Source organism: Schistocerca gregaria, chromosome 4 (assembly GCF_023897955.1).
Source record: "Schistocerca gregaria isolate iqSchGreg1 chromosome 4, iqSchGreg1.2, whole genome shotgun sequence".
Classification (NCBI taxonomy): domain Eukaryota; kingdom Metazoa; phylum Arthropoda; class Insecta; order Orthoptera; family Acrididae; genus Schistocerca; species Schistocerca gregaria.
Window position 1 is genome coordinate 107,317,090 of NC_064923.1, and position 23,501 is coordinate 107,340,590.

General features: G+C 45.6%; 1 protein-coding gene across 2 annotated transcripts in view; it reads left to right on the forward strand.

Moving 5' to 3' along the window:
• Nucleotides 1-23,501, forward strand: part of LOC126267510 (RNA-binding protein Raly-like) — a 750,937-nt gene that overhangs the window by 664,807 nt on the left and 62,629 nt on the right. For both annotated transcript variants that reach the window (XM_049972810.1, XM_049972809.1), the window contains exon 6: nucleotides 11,643-11,803. In XM_049972810.1, the coding sequence (XP_049828767.1) occupies nucleotides 11,643-11,803 (161 nt within the window). The remainder of the gene's footprint in view (nucleotides 1-11,642; nucleotides 11,804-23,501) is intronic.

Consider the following 23,501-nt stretch of genomic DNA (forward strand, 5'->3'; position numbering starts at 1 on the left):
CTATATTTATTAGACTTTCGCCGGCCGGTGCGGCCGAGTGGTTCTAGGCGCTTCAGTCTGGAACAGCGCAAACGCAACGGTCGCAGGTTCGAATCCTGCCTCGGGCATGGGTGTGTGTGGTCTCCTTAGGTTAGTTAGGTTTAAGTAGTTCTAGGTTCTAGAGGACTGATGACCACAGATGTTAAGTCCCATAGCGCTCAGAGCCATTTTGAACTAGACTTTCTTGCTTCGAAACTTTGTTCTGTCATATCCCTGAACATTGACAATTCCTCGTGGGACACTTTATATGAAATATCATAGTGGGATTACATCAAGATATCTGCGAATGACAGGGATGGATTGTTTCAACAAACCCGTTTTTACTGCTTGAAGTGAGCAGACGTGAATGTAAAATATTCATCCATTCATGAGGCACAGCTCTTTGTGACCATACGTAATGAAATACACGTTCCATAAGAAAGTAAATGGTCCTCGCATGTAATTTCAACACATGGTTTGAGGATAAGAAATGAACTTACATCATCCATTGAAATGTCATTCTTGCTGCAGTCTTTGGACAGTTATTTGTGTGTCGTCATCTTACTTTACAATTTGTAAACCTGTGCTCCTGGAATCGTCTTGCTATAAGTGTTCCATGTTTCATTACTTCCTTACTTTAAACTGGAGTATCAAAGTGAATTTTGTAGTTGTACACTGAAAATACAATGCACTCCTGAAGTCACCATAATTAATTATGGGGCATTTTGTGTAAGGGACTGTCACAAAAACGAAGCAGACAGTGAAAAATAAAGAAACAGTATTGTTAATATGAAAAAGACACACTAGTTTCGGATAACTCGTTAGTAAGAAGTATTCAGAAAAGGTACATGGTGGTCATCAGAAATTAAGCTGGTATGGAGAAAATGCTTGGTATATAGGACTCCGCATTCCATTGATGACAGGAAAATGTCGGCTTTTATGCGCCACAGACCTTTTCAAAATAGCTTCCTAAATCGTAGAAGGGTCTGTGATTGTGGGCGCTAACGAATTTCGTGTCGAAAACTTCGTAATAGCAGCAGATGTATTTGCAGAGTTTAGTGTCACGACGATATAACGATTAAGCGCGGGCTTAGTAGTCTAATTAGCAGAATACTTGTAGTGTTGCAGGAAATGCGGCGATAAGCCGAGAGGCCGCTGGCAGCCGTGTCATAGGTCTGGGCCGGGAGCTTTCGGAACAAGTAATTACAAACTTCCGGCCGCCGGCGGATCGAGCGCTGAGCAAACTCGCCGCCTCCCTCACCCGCCCGAGCGCTCCCTCCGATCGCGCCGCCTAGCTGCCCTGCCACCACCTCACGTTTAAATCGCCCCGGCATCTGTTTTCCGTTCCCAGAGGCTCTCCACTTACTCTTCTTTCTGCAGGCGATGGAGTGGCATTCACCTGCATCCTAAACAATGTGAGGTCGTGGATAAAGTTATTAACAAGAAAGGACTCATTGTCGTCCTTGGCAAAAGTTGTTACCTTATGATGACGGAAACTAGATTTCGTGACATTTCATTCGAAATGTAAAAGGCATTTGTTATGAAAGTCTTCTTTCTAGTTGCATTAAACTCACCTTCATTTGCAGTTAAGTATATTTAAAAACATCGTGAATAATCTGATCCTTACTAGTGATACCCAACACTTTAGCTCGCCCGTCGGCCGGTGTGACCGAGTGGATCTAGGCGCTTCAGTCAGGAACCGCGTGATCGCTACGGTCGGAGGTTCGAATCCTGCCTCGGGCATGTGTGTGATGTCCTTATGTTAGTTAGGTTTGAGTAGTTCGAAGTTCAAGGGGACTGATGACCTCAGATGTAAAGTCCCATAGTGCTCAGAACCATTCTTTTAGCCCGCCCGGTTAGCCTTGCGGCTGCTTAACCTACGCACGAAGCTCACATTTTACGGAACAATCATCTTGCTTGCAGTGCTCTATGGATGCTCCTCTTGGAGGATCACTTCAAACATCAGTTAATAGCCATTACAAACATTTCAAAATCGTAGTTTTTGTTTGGTTGGGGGTCGATTTGGTGGAAGAGACCACACAACGAGGTCATCGGTCTCATTGGGTTAGGGAAGGATAGGGAAGGAAGTCGGCCGTGCCCTTTCAAAGGAACCATCCCAGAATTTGCCTGAAGCGATTTAGGGAAATCACGGAAAACCTAATTCAGGATGGCCGGAAGCAGGATTGAACCGTCGTCCTCCCGAATGCGAGTCCAGTGTGCTAACCACTGCGCCACCTAGCTCGGTTTTTGTTTGGTACTGGGCTTAAGTTCTGGACCTGCATTTCGAACTGGTGATAGAAACCATCCGGGATGCAATGCGCTCCGTGATGCACAAACTCGTCGCCACTTTTGGGAGACTGCGTCACACGATACTGAAAGATAGGAACGTGTTCTAGTGCCTAGATCCATAACAAGAGGAGTAAGCGCCTAGAATAATTCTCCACTTACGAAGTCCAGCCGAGAGGAGGTAGCTCTTCTAACCAAACCACAAAAAACACCTAGTGAGGAAATTGCTGGATCCTTGCTTCTGCAGCGCGTCTGATTCGCTGCTCACTCGCTTCTGCCACGCGGATGCAGTGCTCTACTCTCCACCCAGTGACATGTGTTTTGAATCCTCGCGGAGGAAGAACTTCTCACAACCAAAATTTAGCTATTAAGAAGTCGGTGTGTTGCGCTCTACACTCACTCTTACCAGATGCCACCGCAGCAGTAAAGCTGTACGGCTCGTAACTCTGGCTGGTTATCTGACTGTTACACAGACTGAACCAGAACTCCACCAACAATGTTGTTCAGGGATAGCTTCTGAGTATACTGATAAAATGAACCAGCAGTCTCCAGCCTACTGTTACAGAGTTTCTACAGTTCATGTGGTTCTTGCCCTAATTAGCTTTGTAGCTGTATTGCTCTGAAAATAGTGCTCAGTAGACCATATGTCGACGTTACGCGGTGTGTGTCTTGTTTCCATTCGCTTTCGGAACCTGCTGACAACAAATGTACTTGCCATCCTTCACTCGTTGCCCTGAAGTTGGCATTCAGTACAGCTCAGTTCTGTGTAGGGATGCGTTTACCTGCAGAGTTCGTTCTGCTTCAACAGTGATAAACAGCAGTACTTTAGTACGTGTAGGGATGCGTTTACCTGCAGAGTTCGTTCTGCTTCAACAGTGATAAACAGCAGTACTTTATTACTTGCCATCCTTCACTCGTTGCCCTGAAGTTGGTATTCAGTACAGCTCAGTTCTGTGTAGGGATGCGTTTACCTGCAGAGTTCGTTCTGCTTCAACAGTGATAAACAGCGGTACTTTATGGGTTTGTTGATGAAGAGATGGTGAATGTGCATCTTGTGTATGGGTTCACTGAGTCCAATGGAAGAGCGACGCAACGACGCCATGGTCGGCTGTTCCCGTGCCGACGGAAACCACACGACAGTTCTTTTGAGTTCTCTAAGAGTAGTTGCGTTACTCGGCATTTTGTGTCGTACGTTTTGCTGATTGCAAACCCAGGCATTTTCGCTTTTGTGAAAGCATTTTTACAGAACCAAAGACGACAGCAGTAACAGATAAAATAAATATTAATTACATTATTTTTATAACCAGCTGCCAGAGGCCGTGCTTCGCATACGCCAAATGAATTCAGTAACGACTCTTCGATATTTATTATAAACGATACGTCATTGTTTAAGGACTTCGCTGCTGCTTATGCAAATGAATGGAGGCAGGATACATTTAGCTGTCACAGGGGGAGGGGGGGGGGGCATCAAACCCGTCGGCCACGTAGCGTTGCAGATCATCTTCTCATACTATTAAAACGTTTAGTCATTAGGAAATCCCCTGATACACTGAAGATGAAGTTTGTTACCACTACTTGTCAGAAGATGATGATAGATTTTGAAGTGAACTGTGATAATAAGATGAACTGACATGGTGCGTAACTGGCTGGCTACTTCACTCAAATACTTTCATTACGGTTTATGTGGGCGCTTCGAGCAATCCAGCGGCGTAAATGCTGCTCATTATCGTAGAACCACTATGAAGCTGTTCACGATTTTTCATAAGGACACAGTGAGACAATGCAGTTCCAGGCTAATCACTTAGTTTTTATAAACAGTCAAGTTAATTTTGCCATTAACCGAAACTAATGATCAAATACCGCTCCGTCGAATTTCACTGTAGGCACAGCGGACACACCTAATAACCATCGCCAGGATCCCAGTTCTTTATCACACGCACTAATAATGTCGTGTATTGTACCTATCAAAATGACGTTTAGCAATCGTTCTTATGATAGGCAGCTCCTGGGGAGTTGCTTCAGAATGAAAACGGAGTCCTAATGATCAACGACTGACTGTTTCATTACCCCTTGTACACGGACATGCGTGCCATACCTGACTTGGGATATCTTAAGATGAGGGAGCAGCACGCTTCGAAAATCATAAAGTTCCGTCTGTTAATTTATTAGTGTGTCAGACTGGCTTAGTCGTTAGCTCTCTCACATTTGCAGTTCACGATAAAGTTACAGACGGTGAACCTCAGCACACGTGAACTACACTGTCTTCTCCAGCAGTTGTCGGTTAGAACAAGATAGCTGCGTTGATCTATTCGAGAAGTTTTGGGTCCATAGTTTGAAAATGGGATTTGGAAATTGAGAGCTAGGAAGGAGATGTATTACAAACTGAGAACATACTAGACAAAATAAGAAAGCGGATGCATACATTTTATGTCACTTGAAAACAATGGGTAACAGCAGGCTGACACGATTCAATTTTTGTGACAAGAACGGAAAAAAACAGTTAAGAAAGATCTGCAGGACTTGGGAATAACAAAGACATCGAATTCATTGAGAAGGAACAAGCATTCAATGATTTCCAGAAGTTTTATGAAAAGCAGCCACATCTTGCTGCTGACGCCATTCGAAGCAACAATTGAAATGTTGAAAGTGCAAGCTATAAACTATCCTTATAGGCCTCAATTATTTGAATCTGACTACTCTGTCGGGGTGCCTTGGTATTGGAAGATCCAGGTTTTGATTTCCAAGGTAGCGAGTGCCAGTCGTCACTATAAACTTCGACTGTCAGAAGCACAAACCATGAAACACTTGTTCTACTGCGATTTCTATCTTAGTGCCTGACCAAGATGTACTTCAGGTAGCACCAGATCCTCTTGAGGTTGCTCATTTTCGTTAACCATATACCTTATGTACTTAATAAATTGTACATTATTTCTTTGTTCAGTTGATTTTTTCTACACTTATTTATCAGGTTCTGTAGGACCATATGAGCCAAACCTATTTGGTCATGCAACAAGTTTTATGTACTTTACAGAACGCCACTTAGAGAATTTATGTACAGAATAATTAACAAATTATAAAACAATATAAAAATTTACGACTGAGTATACAGATAACCTGCTACAGACAAAATTTTTGAACTACTGGAAGGAACTGCTGTACACAATAGGAGTGTGGATTTGAATAAGTCAGGTTTATCACTCAGCATTTTTTTCAGATTTTCGCTGGAATCCTTTTTAAAATGAAACGTGCTGAATAGTGCAAATATTTGCGCACAATTCGTAAGAAAGTGTCATACCTGTACAAGTAGTTTTTCTGCCTTGTGCCTCAGTAAATAAATATTGCAGTTTAGTCTGAATCACTCGATGTTTTCAACAACAAATACTTGGATTTTGACATTATTGAGACTGTTTTCGTATTTTGGGGACATCTGTCTTGGATGCTGACATCATAGACACTGTTCCGTGTCCTCAGGTCGCACCCCCCCCCCCCCGTCCCCTTCCGGGGGCTCACGGTTCTTTCGTGAGTTAGTGCGTGGCGCACACGGTGCCCCGAGCTATTGCAGCTCCTTGTTCATTCCCTAGCTGCTTTTCCTTCGTCCTGCTCCCTCTCTATCCTCGCTCCTTCCCCGTTGCCACCTCCTTCCCCTCTCTCGGTGTTCTGATTTATGTCGACGCGGCTATTCCCCTGGTTTCCTGTATTGGTTGCAATTTTGTTCCTTCTTTTGGCGTTTCGATCCCTACTTGAGGTTTGACCTCCAAAATTCCCTGTTTTTTTGTGTGAGCCAATGAGGAAGAACTCCCTCCCTAGCATCTGCGGTATGGATTCCTCTCTCCCCTCCCTTCCCCACTGTAGTCCCCTTCAACCCTGCTCGGTCACCAACACATGCAGCCAGTCCGTGTGGTGGGCTGTTATGTACCCATATGGCTAAGCGCCTGAAAACACAGAGATCGCTACTGATACCTGAGCTGTTTCCCCCCATGTATGCAAACGAGTGATTGCTTGTCTTCTTGGAGCATCAGAACTCCTGGCAGTGGCTGCAATGCCAGACGGGGCTCGCTGTGGCTGGGTGGCGCCCATGGGGAGAGCAGCAGGTCGGAGTGGGAGGAGGGCAAGGTTCGCTATCTTGGGCTGAAACTCTTTCCCCATTTCCTCGTTTGTACTAGGATGGATGGAGACACTTTCACCGTCACAAAGCCATTGTTTTTCGTGAAAAGTATCGAGGACAAGTTCGGTGGATTCTACTAGTAATATGCGGTCAGGCTCCCTATTGATCAATGCTTTTTCTGCCACCCAATCCGCAACTCTTCGTGCCAGTGATAGTTTTGGCAACGTCCCAGTGTCTGTCACTCCTCACCAATCTCTGAATATGGTCCAGGGCGTCATTTTTCATAGGGACCTCATCCCGCAAACTGATAAGGAAATCCGCGCTAATCTGGAGCGGCGTGGCGTTCATTTTGTTCGACGTGTGCAGAAGGATCACAAAGCTAACCACACCGAAGGTTATGTGCTATAGATGCGACATGAAGCCGTACAGGCCTCCACCTATGCCGTGCTTTCTGTGCTTGTGTTTTGAGCATACGTCTTCCTGCTGTACAGCGGTGACTGTGGCCACCCAGTCCATGAAGCCCTTGTGTTTCGCCGCCTGTGTGTGTCATCTGTGCTGACCGCCACACCCCTCGCTCGTCGGATTGCTCGGCTTACAAGAGAGAAAAGGAGGTACAAGAATACAAGTGCCTGGATCGCCTCTCTTAAGCTGAGGCTCGCCAAAATAATTAGAGACTCCATCCGGTGTCACTACCTTCGTCTTTTGCCTCTGTTACTTCCTTTCCTCCTCCTCCTCCTCCTCCTCCCTTTTCCTTAACTCCAGCACCACCTCACTCTCCTGTCCACCTCCTCTGCAGTTCCCATGACCTCTCGTCAGGGAGTCGCTCCCCCTCCTCGGCCGAGGAAGTGCCCCCCTTCTTCGGCATCTCTCAGGCCGGAAGACTCTCACCACCACTCAGTCACGAGGCTCACCATCTGTGTGCGCAAAGGTTGCCCACTCTCTTTCAGTCGCCGATCTAGCAGACTCCTGTACTCCCCCTGTATCCTGCCCTCTTCCACCTCAAAGCGAAGAAGAAGAAACAGTTACCTCACAACAAAGCACCTCCGGTGCTCCCGGAGGAACCTACTTCCCTCTCACAACCTGGCTATGACATTTATGGGTGTCACCCCATCCTTGCTGGTGGCAACTACTGACAAAGTGACCTGGCTTCTTCCTTGGCTCCTTCATGCCTACCTTGACTCCTGATTCTCCTCCTTGCGGATTTCAATGCCCACCATCCATTGTGAGGGAGTGTCACTTCAACAGGTCATGGTGTCCTAATCGACCAACTTGTCATGGATTTCGATTTGTGACTCCTCAAAGGTGATTCTCCTACTGACTTCAGTGCCACTCAGGTCACCTTCTCTGCTATCAATCTCACAATGTCCTCCTCTGCTCTTGTGGCTTCCTTAATTAGTCATCCCATGATGACCTTTGTGACAGTGACCACTTTCCAGTGACACTGTAGTTTCCCTGCTGCCGCAAGGTAGACAGGCCCCCATGTTGGGCATTCCACTGGGCCAGTTGGCCGCTTTGACACCTCCCTCTCGATTTCTATTGATGTTGTCGTGCAAGTGATTTCTGCCGCTCTTCTTCATGCTGTTGGCCCTGCCGTCACCCTATCCACCAGGCCCCCTCGTCATTGTTTTGTACTGTGGTGGACCAAGGGCGCCACACTCGCTGTCCACGACCGTCAATGGGCGTTTAGGTGATTTAAGCGATACCCCTCCCAGACCAACCTCCTCACTTTTTAGTGTCTCCGAGCTAAGGCTCTTTACCTTATTAAGCAGAGTAGAAATGAATACTGGGAGCGCTATGTTTCCTCCCTGGGGACATATGCCTCTTCATCGCAGGTATGGTCAAAGCTCCGTAGCTGCGCACCAGCAACAGTCAACTGCCCAGGGTCTAAACCTCCAAGGAGTTCTGTGCACTGATCCATTGGCCCTCGCACACCTATATAAGGCATATGACATGGCTTGGCACCATCACATTTTAGTTACTGTCCAAGACTGCAGTTTCCATGGTCCCCTTCTGATTTTTATCTTTGAGTTTTTATCTTGCCGGCTCTTCTGTGTTTTGTCCGCAGCTCGTGGTCGTGCGGTAGCGTTCTCGCTTCCCGCGCCCGGGTTCCTGGGTTCGATTCCCGGCGGGGTCAGGGATTTTCTGTACCTCGTGATGACTGGGTGTTGTGTGATGGCCTTAGATTAGTTAGGTTTAAGTAGTTCTAAGTTCTAGGGGACTGATGACCATAGATGTTAAGTCCCATAGTGCTCAGAGCAATTTGAACCATTTTTTTCTTCTGGGTTTAAGTTGGCACTTCACTCAACACCCCTCAAATTCAGGAGAATGATATCCCACAGCGTTCTGTACTAAGTGTCACACTTTTCCTCATTGCCATAAATGGGCTTGTAACCTCTGTTGGGCCTCTGGTCACCCCAGTGTTGTACGTTGACGATTTTTGCATTTGGTGCAGCTCCCACTCGGTGGTGTCTGCTGAGCACCAGCTCCAAGGTGTCATCTGACGGGTCTCTGCGTGGGCCACTACCCATGGCATCCAGGTTTCCCCCTCCAAAACGTTGGTTACGCATTTTTGTTGTCAACCCTCAGTACACCCTGATCCAGAACTTTATTTAGGCAAATAGCTCCTCGATGTTGTAGCACACTTGGATCTTATTTTTGATAACAAGCTGACGTGGCTGCTCCACATCCGGCACCTAAAGACTACATGCATGCAGAAGGCTAATGCTCTCCACCTCCTGGCCCACACATCTTGGGGTGCAAGCTGTTCCACTCTTTTTCCATTCTTACCGTGTGCTGGTCTTGTCCAGACTCGATTATGGTACTCAGGTTCATAGCTGAGCAGCTCCTTCCACTTTGAAACTTCTTGACCCTGCCCATTGTGGGATGAGTGTGGCTATTGGTGACTTTTGCACTAGACCTGTTGATAGTCTGCTCACAGAAGCAGGGATTCCCCCTCTACACATCCGACAGAGCCACCTACTTGTTTCTTATGCAGTCACCATCCGCCTGTGTACCCTGTGCTCTTCGCCAATGAGAGATGTCTTATCCCTAACACCCGCCCATGGGTGGGATTGCCAGTTGGCCTGTGTCTCATTACCCTCTAATGGGATCTCCATCTGCACCCACTGGACTAAACACTATGTCTGTCTTCCCATACCCCCCCCCCCCGCCCCCGCCCCCGCCTAGAGCACGGATTAGGACCGATCTCCTCCAGGGTCTTAAGGTCTCTGTTGTTAATATGGTTTACTATCATTTTGTATGTGGCTTCCATGTAGAGTTCCAGGGCGCCACCATCACTGATGGTTCTAAGATTACTGATAAGGTGGGATACGCTTTTACGCCTCCTACCGGCTTTAAGCACTATTGTTGCCAGCGTCATGTAATGTATTTTAGCATAGCTTCTAGCCATTCACAGGGTCATCCTTTTTGTTTCTCAGGCCTCCCTCAAAAACCTTCAAATGTGTGCGAAATCTTATGGGACTCAACTGCTAAGGTCATCACTCCCTAAGCTTACACGCTACTTAACCTAAATTATCCTAACGACTAAAACACACACACACACACACACACACACACACACACACACACACACACACACACAAACGCCAGAGGGAGGACTCGAACCTCCGCTGCGACCAGCTGCACAGTCCATGACTGCAGCGCTTTAGACCGCACGGCTAATCCCGCGCGGCAGGCCTCCTTCCATAATGTTTTTAACTCTGAGCAACATGCAGGCTATCGATCGATCTTACTCTCGTCACCCCTCTGCCTGTTCAGTCGTCTTTCTCTGTGTACCAGGTCATGTGGGAATCCCAGGGAATGAATTGGCTGACCGTTTGGTTAGAGAAGCAGATACTTACAGCCCATTTTCTTTCACTGCAGATGCTCGGATCTATGTAAATCTCTCTTTGCCCAACAGTGGAATGCCATCTGGAGCTCTATTGCTCATAGTAATATACTCCGCACAATCAAGGAGTCTACAGTAGTTTGGGGCACTTCTTTCTGGCCCTCTCGGAAGCAGTCTACTATTTTGTGCCGTTTACGCATTGCCCATACCTGGCTCATCCATCGTTTCCTCCTACGTAACGAACCACCCCCACAATGTGTTTGCGGCGCCAGACTGACAATATCTGACATATTGGTGGCATGTCCCTTTCTTATGACCCTTCGTGCTAAGTATAGTCTTCCTGCTTCCTTAAATTTAATATTAACAGACGATCCACAGATGGGTGACCTGGTCCTCGGTTTCCTTCGTGAAAGTGGTTTTTATTTCCACATATAAGGTTCTCCATTAGTGTTGGAGCAGGGGCGGTTTGGTTGTGGCTGGGAATCCTTTTGCAGTCTTCACAGTCTGTGACCCCATGACTGCCCTCCTCTTTTTCCAGTTTTTAGATTTGGTATCACCTTTAATGCCTTTACTGTGTGTGTTTAATGTTCATTCTTTTATAATTTGACTCCTCAGACTGAATCCATCCACTTTTAACAGACCCTCTTTCTTATGTAACCCACTATGGAATCGCAGGACTGATGACCTCGCCGTTTGGTCTCATACTCTCTCAATTAATCAATCAATTTTTAATTTTTTAATGTCACAATAACAGGAGAATGCTAAAACGTGTATCTTAGGAGATCTACCTTGGCCTATTTTGAATTTCCTACTTTTTATACTTAGGCAAACTGGGCTACATGCCTGTAAGAAGGGGGCAAACTTGGTAACAGTGCATGGCGTTACAGGAGGAGTAAGGAAATCTAGCGACAAAGCATACTGCCCTTGTATTGTGCCGGCCACACCACTAAGTTTGTTATGGCAGATATGTCTAGGAACAATGCCCCCCTCAACTTGATAGTATTGCAGCAATCTTTTATATGCAGTGGAGCTGTGGGGTCGAATGGTCATTCCATAAACAAGAAGTGCTTTGGTCTTAGGATGTTGATGATGCAATGCCTTGTGAAACATTTCGTACTCGATCCAGCCACTGATTTATAGGGGAATTCATTCGAGCTGGTTAGTGGTGATTACATGTGCACGTCCGGAATGCTTACCGAAAACGAGAAGATAAAGGTATTGTGTCCTGATAGATAATTTAAAGGGAAATTGTGTGTGTGATATATATATATATATATATATATATATATATATATATATATATATATATATATATATATATATAGAGAGAGAGAGAGAGATGCTGGACTAGCAGAGTAGTGGCGGAGCGTTGCCTTGTTGTCCCAGCTACTACTCGACGGCGACGCTGGTGGCTGCAGCTCCGCGGCTGGTTCCCCCGCCGAAGCGGCCTCGGCTGGTGACCATCCCCACGTCCAGGATCCCTCCACCAGCCACCGCCTCCACGAGGGCTCCGACGGCATCGCAGCTGGAGCAGCTCAAGACCTACAGTGAGTACCACGGCGTAGCATGCCTCTCTCACTTACTTATACAGTGTATTTCACGTTTCATACTACAGACTTTTACATGTTATAGAATGGCTTCGTAGATAATTATTTATGCAGAAACGTATGTCCCGAGAAGTTTGGTATCAGTCTTAACTTTAAAAGCAAAACTGACTCACATGTTTTGTCTTTCTCTGCTTCCTCCTTGCAGTTGTGCCTTGTCGACGACGTCAACCGGCAGCAAACCCGTAAGTTATTCGAACATTCAGTTCGCCGGGAAAAGTTAAGGTTTACCCCTACTGGGAGGAAATGTATCGTTGCTTGCGGAGGTTGGATAAACTTCGCAGCAATAGAGTAAGGTTGGAATGCGCATTATCGTTTGTATTGAAGTGTCGAAATCATAGTGTCCTTCCAACGTTTGTTATGGTTGTGCATCATATTAATTCTCCTGCCGCTAATCGCATCAAGCAACGTGCTTGTTTAGCTCTTGCTCGTGAAAGGATCCACTACACTCGCCGTCAATTAGATTTTGTTTATAAGGAATTATTTCAGCTTCATTTAATGATGGCGTCTAATGTTTCTGAATTTTCTTGGGATTGGGTGGACGGTGCCTCTTGGTCGCAGTCTTACTGGGAATTTCAATCTGTAGCTGCTCGTCATTCGGCGAAGTTTGAGCGTTTCCTTGGCTCAGTGTCTAACTCTAATTCTCGACCTTCTGTGATCAATTTCACGGAGAAAACGTAGTCAACTACGCAGCTACGCAACTACGCAGCTTTGTCTGCGCTGAGGAAAGGTTCGGATTTCGCACCGACGCCTAACAGTTTGCCAGTCGTTGATTTTATTAGTTATATCGAACAGGCTGTTTATAAACTACCTTCCGAGGCTGCGGAAGAGGTTAGGAGGGAAGCTTGTCGTGTGTTGACTGGGGCCCGTCCACCTAAGTGTAACATTACAGCAGCTGAGGCGGCTGCTTTACGTTCACTTAGAATGGATCGTGATATTATTTTACCTGCGGACAAGAGCAACGCCACCGTTTTGTTGAACAAGCACGATTACATTCAAAAGATGGAGTGTCTACTTTCTGATTCGGCGGATCGCAAAATCGGTGCTGACCCTACTACCAATGTTGAGAGAAAGACTGATAAACTCCTGAAGAAAACTACTTTGTCACAGGAGACTAACAAGAGCCTTAATTCTTACTGTGCTGTACCACCTAGATTATATGGCCTCCCTAAGGTCCTTAAAGAGACTGTCCCGTTGAGGCATATTGTTTCTAATATTGGTGCTCCGACTTATCGTGAAGCTAAACATCTTGCTAGTTTGTTGAGCCCACTAGTAGTTAGGTGTGAACACCACATTAAGAACTCTGCAGATTTCGTACGTCGATTGCAGGGATCGCGTTTGAATGACTCTCATATTTTAGTCAGTTTTGATGTGGTTCTCTTTTCACTCGCGTTCCTCTCTCTGATTCGTTGCAGCTAATTGAGGTTAAGTTTGGTATCGAGTTAACAAATTTGTTTCGACATGTGCTGACTTCCACTTACTTTTTATTCAATGGTCAGTACTACGAACAGACTGATGGAGTTGCAATGGGAAGCCCGTTGTCACCTATTATGGCCAATTTTGTTTACGGAGGACTTTTACGAATGTGCATTGGAGTCAGCGACCTTGAAACCTGCGTGTTTTCAGATATGTAGACGATACGTTTGTTGTTTGGCCTCATGGTAATGAGAATATAAACCGGTTTCTGGAACACCTGAATTCAATCCACCCGAATAATCATTCACTATGGAGGTGAAAAAGAATGGATGCCTTCCCTTCCTTGATGTCTTGATCAGAAGGAAAACTGATGGTACTTTGGGACATTCTGTTTGTAGGAAGCCTACTCACACTGACCTGTATCTGCGAGCTGATAGTTCTCACCATCCAGCTCAGCGTGGAGCAGTACTTGTTACCTTGGTTCACAGGGCCCAGGTTATCTCAGATCCTGAAGGTTTGGCTGCTGAGCTATCACATCTCGAAGTCACCTTTCATCAGACTGGTTATTGTTAGAAGCAGATCAAACGTGCGTTGCGCTATCAGCCTTCTGAGCAACGGTTGAGCGACCTTAGAAACGAAGTGGCACCTAAGTCTACGGCTTTTTTGCCTTACGCAGGAAGCATTTCCAACAGGATTGGCCGTATTTTGCGGAAATATGATGTGAAATGTGTTTTTCGACCACCTTCTAAGATTAAGGCCATGTTGGCGTCCGTCAAAGATGATCTTGTTTTGCGTAAGGCTGGTGTCTATCGTATTCCTTGCAGTTCTGGCATGTCATATACTGGTCAGACAATCAGGACTGTGGAAGACCGGTGTATTGAACATTAGCGTCACACACGCTTACAACCGCCGAGCAAATCCGCTATTGCAGAACATTGCCTTGACATCGGTCATCCTATGGAATGGAGCAACACGGAGGTTCTGGCTTGCCCGTCCAGTTATTGGGATAGTGTTAGTAAGAAAGCTGTTGAAATCAAACTATCGAGCAACCTTATAAACAGAGATGGTGGATTTTGTTTAAATTAAAAACCAGAAGGACAGAATTAGTACTACCTCACCTGTTGATTAATAGTCACTATCGATATTCCTGATGTTGGTTAACTTTGGTTGTGTGTTGACTCTGCCGTTACCTGTTCTGCGTGTGGTATCTTCCTTGTTTCTCCTCTGTGGTATTAAATTCTCTTGCACGTTGCTTCCTCCTTGCAGTTGTGCCTTGAGAATGGCAGGGTGTGCTCCTATCGAAATATCGGCGGTTGTCGACGACGTCACAGGGCAACAAACCCGTAAGTTATTTGAACATTGAATTCGCCAGGAAAAGTTAAGGTCTCACAAAGCGAAGGCCATTTAATTTTTACTTTGGACCTCCGTTTCTGTATGGTGTCTTTTGTAACCTGCTTGTGCATGAGACTGGGGGAGAACATCCAATCGCCCTCAAGGGCTTGCTATTCGTTTGCTGGGTACGGCGTTGTCGTGGGTTCCTGACATGGGGACTGGCAAGCGTCGCTAGTGCTCTGTCACTGTAGGCTGTGGGCATGCTTTGGCGACCACCTCGCAGCGAGCAGTGATACGTTGTGTGCCACAAGGAACTGGGATCTTGGCTTGGTCGGCTGGATAGCGTAGTAAAAATCCTCGATAAAAACCTACCAGTCTCTGGTGTCCTGGGCGCTGATGAAATGAATGGCTGTTGAGATGGAACAGTCATTAGTGGGCAATCTCTGGGGAACCTGCTACAGCTCAGTGGTGTGAGGCTTACCTAGGCATGTGGGGCTCTGTCTAGGTGGACTCTCATTTCCCTAGCTGTTCGTGGGACCGAAATGGATCCTTCGAAATTTTCCCTTCCTCCTCCCAGTGGAAAGTGTAGGCTGCTGGAAGGTACCAATTCCCAGTTTAACAAGACAGCCCGCTTGGCCAGACCTTCTTACTCAGCCAGTGGTAAAAGAAAGCATGGGGTTTCTCAGTACGTGTTTATAGTTAAAAGAGGGTAGTTTCGATAAAGTTTCTCCATTTTACGTACATAAAGATTTTGAGGGCATTGTTAGAACCTTAAAATCTGTTAAACACTTGCGCACTCGGTCCCTGTTGCTTGAAACGTTAGTTTCCAACAGGTAAAGAACCTTCAGGAAGCTCAATACGTTGGGGAGTAAGCAGTAGAAATTCAAATGCACGACACCTTTAGCTATAGCAAAGGTGTTGTGACTTCAGAGATCTAGTCGACATTTCCTGAGAAGAACTGAAAGCTGAGTGGCCCCAGGAAGACATTTTCGACGTGCAAAACATTATGAAAAGGATGGATGGCGATATTGTCAAAAGAATCTTTTATCCTTAATTTAATAACACCAAACTCCCAGAGCACGTCAAGGTAGATTTCCTACACTTGAGCATACGGCCTTATTTCCTAAACCCATTGCACTGTTTGGGCAAATTACTCTTGGTTGTAAAGGAGAAGCCACTTGTGGAAAATGTGGTAAATCCATCCACGACTGAGGTGGTTGTTCTTTTCCTCCAGAGTGCGTCAACTGCTCTGAGGACTCCCTGTCTTGAGTACGGACTGCAGTGTTCAACTAGGAGAACGGAAAATCGGTAAGATCAATGTGACGAAGCTTATCCTGTATGGTGAAGCCAAAACGATATACAAGGCCATTCAGCTGTCCATATTCACTGTCTCCTTTGCTTCCATTCTCGAACTGCCAGTCCAGAAAAAGGATGCCGCTACACGAACGAAAGTTGCTAGTTCAGCACTAGTACCTGCATTTGTCACTGCACTTGGGCTGATGCAGTTGCTTCAAAGCCAGCTCCAATTTCACCTCAGACAGAATATCGAAAAGGCAAAGACTGTCCACTGGGACAGGAATTACACAGCCCATCGATGTTGACGTCATCCTGTCTGACATGTTTCTCGAAACTTATTCAGAGCGGATGGACCTTAATGTCAGACACGGCAATCATCTAGCTCCAAGATTCAGCCTCCATCTTTGTGGGTTCTCCACTCTGGCAAAAAGTCAGAATGAAATTGCTACCCCCAAGATGGATAGCTCCCATCCTCCAGTGGAACATCAATAGATTCAGGATTTGTGTGGACCAAATTGAACTAGCACAGAAACGATCCTTATGCTTGTGGTAGCAGGAAACAAGGCTGTACAGTCTATTGTAAGGATTATCTGGCTGGGGAAAGAGCCAAGGGAAGGGTAATTGTGTTTGTCAACAGCACACACCACTCCTTTGCTCTCCCACCTAGCTTACTGACCAACAAGCAGTTGCTGCTGAAATTCATGTGTGTCGGAGGATCACTATTTGTTCACTGTATCTAACTCCACAAGATGCAACAGACTTTGAGGCTTACATATTTTATGGGCCACTCTTCCGACCATTTCTCCTACTGGGAGACTTCATGCCCATCATGACTTGCAGGGCTTGACATCTATTTGCCCTTGTGGTCAGGTTTTGAAGAGGTTCATGACGTCTCACGAGCCGTGCATCTTCAACACAGGTACTCACACTCATTTCTGTGCTGTTATTTTGTCATTCTCAGCCATTGATCTCTCTTTCTGCTCTCCAGTCTTCGCAGACACTCTTCAGTGAAATAACCTGACTACCTACATTCCAGTCATCACTTCCCACTCTGCATTCAGTACCGGATGGAGGAATACTTGAACAAAAACCATCGAAATGGTCAGCGGGGCTAATTGGATGCTGTGCATCCAGTGGGCTGTGTTTGAACATCACTATGATGAGCGCCTTTAAGTAATCTGGGACAAGTGTGTGGCCCCTCTATGGTTTAAATGCTATCTAACAGCAGACAACCTTTCAGCATTTTAAGTCGCACGAGTCAAGGCACGATGTGTAACTAAAGAGAACTGGGAAAAGCCTTGGAAAGCTTTCCTGGACTCCATCAACCATTCCACCTGTTCTACAAAAGTATGACAAGCCATCCAGAGGATTTCTGGTAAACATAGTGGTTTATGAGTAGCAACAGTGCTGAAACGCGGGTATCTTCAGAGAAGACCCGGATACATTGCTCACATGATGACAGAGCATTTTGCAGCGACTACTGCTGATGCCAGCCAGGATCCAGCGCTTCGCCACTATCGCGAGACTGCAACTGGATGTTATATCCAACAGTTTAGAGACGTACAACTTCCCTTTCTCCATTTGGGAGCTGGAATCGGCACTGGCTGAGACTCGTGACACTGCAACCAGTTGCAACCAAATCTGGTACTGCATGCTTCGACATTTGCCACCAGCGTCGAAGAAATTCTCCTGAAATGTTTTACTCTTTAATGTTTCCCCAACTAATGGAAAGAGGTAATTGTGATTCCTCTCCTCAAGCCAGGGAAGGACCGCACATGCCTTGCTAGTTACTGGTAACATTCGCCTGATCTGATTGTTAGAAACCAGGCCACATCTTAGCCGCTCTCAGCGTGGATTCCGGAGATTTTGGACATCTGTGGATAACCTGACGCTACCAGAGGCAGCTAGGCAACAGGCTTTCTTACATAAACATCACTGTCTCCATATATTCTCCGATATCAGAAAAGTGTGACACTACTTGGAGACACAATATTCTCTTGCAACTCCATCAGTGGAGTTTTCGTGGCAATCTCCCGATTTAGACATGGTGTTTTCTCTGTATGCGTTCATCTACATCCTGAGTTGGTGACGTGCTGTCAGATCCGTTTAAGCAGGAGAATGGTGTTCCTCAGGGTAATGTTTTAAGTGTTACCTCTGTATCATAGCGAAAAACAATATCACATCCACGGGAAGCTCCTTATTAGTGGACGATTTTGAAGTTTTATGCTCATCTTTCAGTGTTGTAACAGCGACTCGTCAGTTGAAACTTAACAGGGTGGAGGTTAGAGGAGTGGGCTGCAATGACAGGACTTCAGTTTTCTGCAGATAACTGTGTGTGTCGTCATTTTGTTCGTTCTCGTTGTCTTTTTAATTTACCTGACTGAGGAAAGTGAAAGTTAGAGCACAGAAGGCGCTGAATATCATAAAGTGCCCTAGACACAGGTCATGAAGAGCAGACATGGCGTGTCCGCTCCAGTTTTATTGTCCTTTTGTGCATTCACAGCTAGATTGTAGACTATGGTAGCACAGTGTACAGGTCAGCCAGGCCTTGACCAGCCCTGTACCTAGTCTCTGTGCTGAGGCTGATGAACTACCACTCAACATACAGCGGCAGTTCCTCATGGTATGTCAGGCATGTAAGTTCCTTGCAGCTTCGACTTCACCCGCATACCAGACTGTTGCTCGTCTACTTCTGGAACGTCTGTTCTCCAGTTATCTGCGAGCGGCAATGTCATTTATGATTCGCGTGTAGAGTGTGCTTGGGGTCATTTGACGTGGAGCATGTACAACCCCAAATCCAGGGTTTTAAATGCCCGCTGCTGGGGTTGTTGCAGAGGCCCACAGTAATTTTAGCTTTGGTGCAGTACAGGAAAGACTGCAAGCGTGTTTCTGTTTTCGCTATGTTATTTTCTGATATTTTAAGTGATTACCACAAATTTGTAGCTGTCTTAACGGATGGCTCAAAAGAGGGGGACTCTGTTGACTGTTCTGTAGTTTTCCCAGACTGTTTCTTCAAGGTCCCACTGCCTTCGACGCAGAATTAAATGCCATCTTGCAGGCATTGGAGCAGATGAGTGATCTTTAAATTGCTAAATTCCTTACCTGTTTTGTTTCTCTGAGTGTCCTTCAGTCTATACAACGTTCGTACCCCGAAAATGAAACAGTCCAGAATATCCATGACGCCCTCCTGCAACCTGGTGTGGGGAAGGGGGTGTCTTTCTGCTGGGTACCAGTGTACATCGGTATCGCAGGGAACGAAAGTGCGGATCTAGCAGTCAAGGAGGCGTGTCGGTGTCCTCTGTTATTTCAGTGTGCCATACCTCTGCAAACTATAGCCTCGCTGTTGAGTCCCAGAGCCTTGCATCGATGAGATGATGAGTGGCTGTAAGTGACTGACAATAAGCCTCCGTCTAGTGAAGCCTACAACGAAGTTGCGGCGCACCGCCTACCAGCCACATCGACGGGACGAGGTCTCCTTACTTGTCTTCGCATAGGCCACAGCCCTATGCCGCAGAACGTCAATAGAGACGAAGAGCAAGCTCGGATTGTGTAAAGGATGGGGAAGGCCATCGGCCGTGCCTTTACAAAGAAAACGTCTCAAAATTTACTCGAAACGATTTAGGCAAATCTTAGAGGACCATAAATCAGTATGGCCAGACGGGTGTTTGAACCGTCGTCTTACCGCATTCGATTCCAGTGTGCTACCCACTGAGCCATCTCGTTCAGTTGTCACAGTAGGAGGTACCTGACCCACTTCATCCCACTCAACTACACATTCCTCGTCAGCAGCTGGCCAGGCAGCAGCTACACGATAGCCATCTGGCCACCGTCGACAGCTGTGCCGCGCAGATAACACAATCTTGCGCCAGTGACACGATGTCCCCTCTCTCGTTGCTGCCAACTGCTCCCACGCCACATATGCACTTGCCAGTAGAGGTTTCGGAATGAGGACTTATTTATATGCTGGAGGCAGGAATAGGCAATTTCAGCAACCAATGAAGAAGAGGAAGAAGTTGCTTTGTTTTGCTACCTCGTCCCAGCTGTCGGTGCTATGCACAATTTTCGTATGCTTTCAGCTGCACTGTAGTATGCTTCTGCACATCTCTGTGGAACTAGATACCCCAGGAGTTTTTTCCTAATTTCATTGCTGTTCAAAAGAATGCAAAGAAATGACATTCTTTTAATTATTTTTGGTGTCACTGGCGTTGTTGTAGGTGCTCTTGTTGTTGTGGTCTTCAGTCCAGAGACTGGTTTGATGCAGCTCTCCATGCTACTCTATCCTGTTCCAGATTCTTCATCTCCCAGCACCTACTGCAACCTACATCCTTCTGACTCTGTTTAGTTTATTCTTCTCTTGGTCTCCCTCTATGATTTTTACCCTCGACGCTGCCCTCCAATACTAAATTGATGATCAACTGATGTCTCAGAATATGTCCTTCCAACCGATCCATTCTACTAGCCAAGTTGAGCCACAAATTTCTCCTTTACCCATTTCTATTCAATACCTCCTCATTAGTTATGTGATCTACCCATCTAATCTTCAGCATTCTTCTGTAGCACTACATTTCGAAAGCTTCTATTCTCTTCTTGTCCAAACTATTTATCGTCCACGTTTCACTTCCATACATGGCTACACTCCATACAAATACTTTCAGAAACGAATTCCTGATACTTAAATCTATACTCAATGTTAACAAATTTCTCTTCTTCAGAAACGCTTTCCTTGCCATTGCCAGTCTACATTTTATATCATCTCTACTTCGACTATCATCAGTTATTTTGCTCCACAAATAGCAAAATTCATTTACTACTTTAAGTGTCTCATGTCCTAATCTAATTCCCTCAGCATCACGCGAAAATGGTTCAAATGGCTCTGAGCACTATGGGACTTAACATCTGAGGTCATCAGTCCCCTAGAACTTAGAACTACTTAAACCTAACTGACCTAAGGATATCACACACATCCATGCCCAAGGTAGTATTCGAACCTGCGACCGTATTGGTCGCGCAGCATCACCGTATTTAATTCGACTCCATTCCATTATCCTCGTTTTGCCTTTGTTGTCGTTCATCTTACATCCTCCTTTCAAGACACTGGCCATTCCGTTTAGTGGCTCTTCCAGGTCCTTTGCTGTCTCTGACAGAATTATAATGTCATCGGTGAACCTCAAAGTTCTTATTTCTTCTCCATGGATTCTAATTCCTACTCCGAATTTTTCTTTTGTTTCCTTTAATGCTTGCTCAATATACAGATTGAATAACATCGGGGATAGGCTACAACCCTGCCTCACTCCCTTCCCAACCACTGCTTCCCTTTCATGTCCCTCGACTCTTATAACTGCCATCTGGTTTCTGTACAAATTGTAAATAGCCTTTCGCTCCTTGTATTTTACCCCTGCCACTTTCAGAATTTGAAAGAGAATATTCCAGTCGACATTGTCAAAAGCTCTCCCTAAGTCTATAAATGCCAGAATCGTAGGTTTGTCTTTCCTTAATCTATTGTAAGTCGTAGGGTAGGTATTGCCTCACGTGTTCCAATATTTCTACGGAATCCAAACTGATCTCCCCGTGGTCGGCTTCTACCAGTTTTTCCATTCGTCTGTAAAGAATTCGCGTTAGTATTTTACAGCCGTGACTTATTAAGCGGTTAGTTCGGTAATTTTCACATCTGTCAGCATCTGCTTTCTTTGGGATTGGAATTATTATATTCTTCTTGAAGTCTGAGGTTATTTCGCCTGTCTCATACATCTTGCTCACCAGCTGGTAGAGTTTTGTCATGACTGGCTCTCCCAAGGCCGTCAGTAGTTCTAATGGAATGTGGTCTACTCCGGGGGCCTTGTTTCGACTCAGGTCTTTCAGTGCTCTGTCAAACTCTTCACGCAGTATCGTATCTCCCATTTCGTCTTCATCTACATCCTCTTCTATTTCCATAATATTGTCCTCAAGTACATCGCCCTTGTATAAGCCTTCTATATACTCCTTCCACCTTTCTGCCTTCCCTTCTTTGCTTAGAACTGGGTTTCCATCTGAGCTTTTGATATTCATGCAAGTGGTTCTCTTTTCTCCAAAGGTCTCTTCAATTATCGTGTAGGCAGTATCTATCTTACTCCAAGTGATGTAAGCCTCTACATCCTTACATTTGTCCTCTAGCCATCCTTGCTTAGCCATTTTGCACTTCCTGTCGATCTCATTTTGGAGACGTTTGTATTCCTTTTTGCCTTCTTCATATACTGCATTTCTGTATTTTCTCCTTTCATCAATTAAATTCAATATCTCTTCCATTACCCAAGGATTTCTACTAACTGTCGTCTTTTTACCTACTTGATCCTCTGCTGCCTTCACTATTTCATCTCTCAAAGCTACCAATTCTTCATCTACTGTATTTGTTTCCCCAATTCTTGTCAATCGTTCCCTAATGCTCTTTCTGAAACTCTCTACAACGTCTGGTTCTGTCAGGTTATCCAGCTCCCATCTCCTTAAATTCCAAAATTTTGCAGTTTCTTCAGTTTTGATCTACAGTTCGTAACCAATAGATTGTGGTCAGAGTCCACATCTGCCCGTGGAAATGTCTTACAGTTTAAAACCTGGTTCCTAAATCACCGTCTTACCGTTATATAATCTATCTGAAACCTGCCAATATCTCCAGGCTTCTTCCATGTATACAACCTTCTTTCACGATTCTTGAACCAATTGTTAGCTACGATTAAGTTATGCTCTGTGCAGAATTGTGCCAGGCGGCTTCCTCTTTCTTTCCTTACCCCCATTTCATATTCACCTACTACGTTTCCTTCTCTTCTTCTTCCTACTGTCGAATTTCAGTCTACCATGACTGTTAAATTTTCGCCTCCCTTCACTATATGAATAATTTCTTTTATCTCATTATACATATCATCAATCTCTTCGTCATCAGCGGAGCTAGTTGGTATATAAACTTGTACTACTGTGGTAGGTGTGGGCTTCATATCTGTCTTGATCACAACAATGCGTTCACTATGCTGTTTGTAGTAGCTTACCCGCATTTTTATTTTTTTTATTCATTATTAAACCTACTCCTGCATTACCCGTATTTGATTCTGTATTTATAACCCTGTACTCACCTGCCCGGAAGTCTTGTTCCCCCTGCCACCGAACTTTACTAATTTCCACTATGTCTAATTTTATCCTATCGATTCCCATTTTTAAATTTTCCAGCCTACCTGCCCGATTAAGCGATCTGACATTCCACGCCCCGTCCCATAGAACGCCAGGTTTCTTTCTCCTGATAACAACATCCTTCTGAGTAGTCCCCGCCCGGAGATCCGAATGGGGGACAATTTTACCTTCGGAATATTTTACCCAAGAGGACGCCATCATCATTTGACCATACAGTAAAGCTGCATGCCCTCGGGGAAAATGACGGCTGCAGTTTCCCCTTCCTTTCAGCCGTTCGCAGTACCAGCACAGCAAGGCCGTTTTTTAGTGTTACAAGGCCAGATCGGTCAATCATTCAGACTGTGGCCCGTCCAACTACTGAAAAGGCTGCTGCCCCTCTTCAGGAACCACACGTCTAGCCTCTCAACAGATACCCCTCCGTTGTGGTTGCACCTACGGTACGACT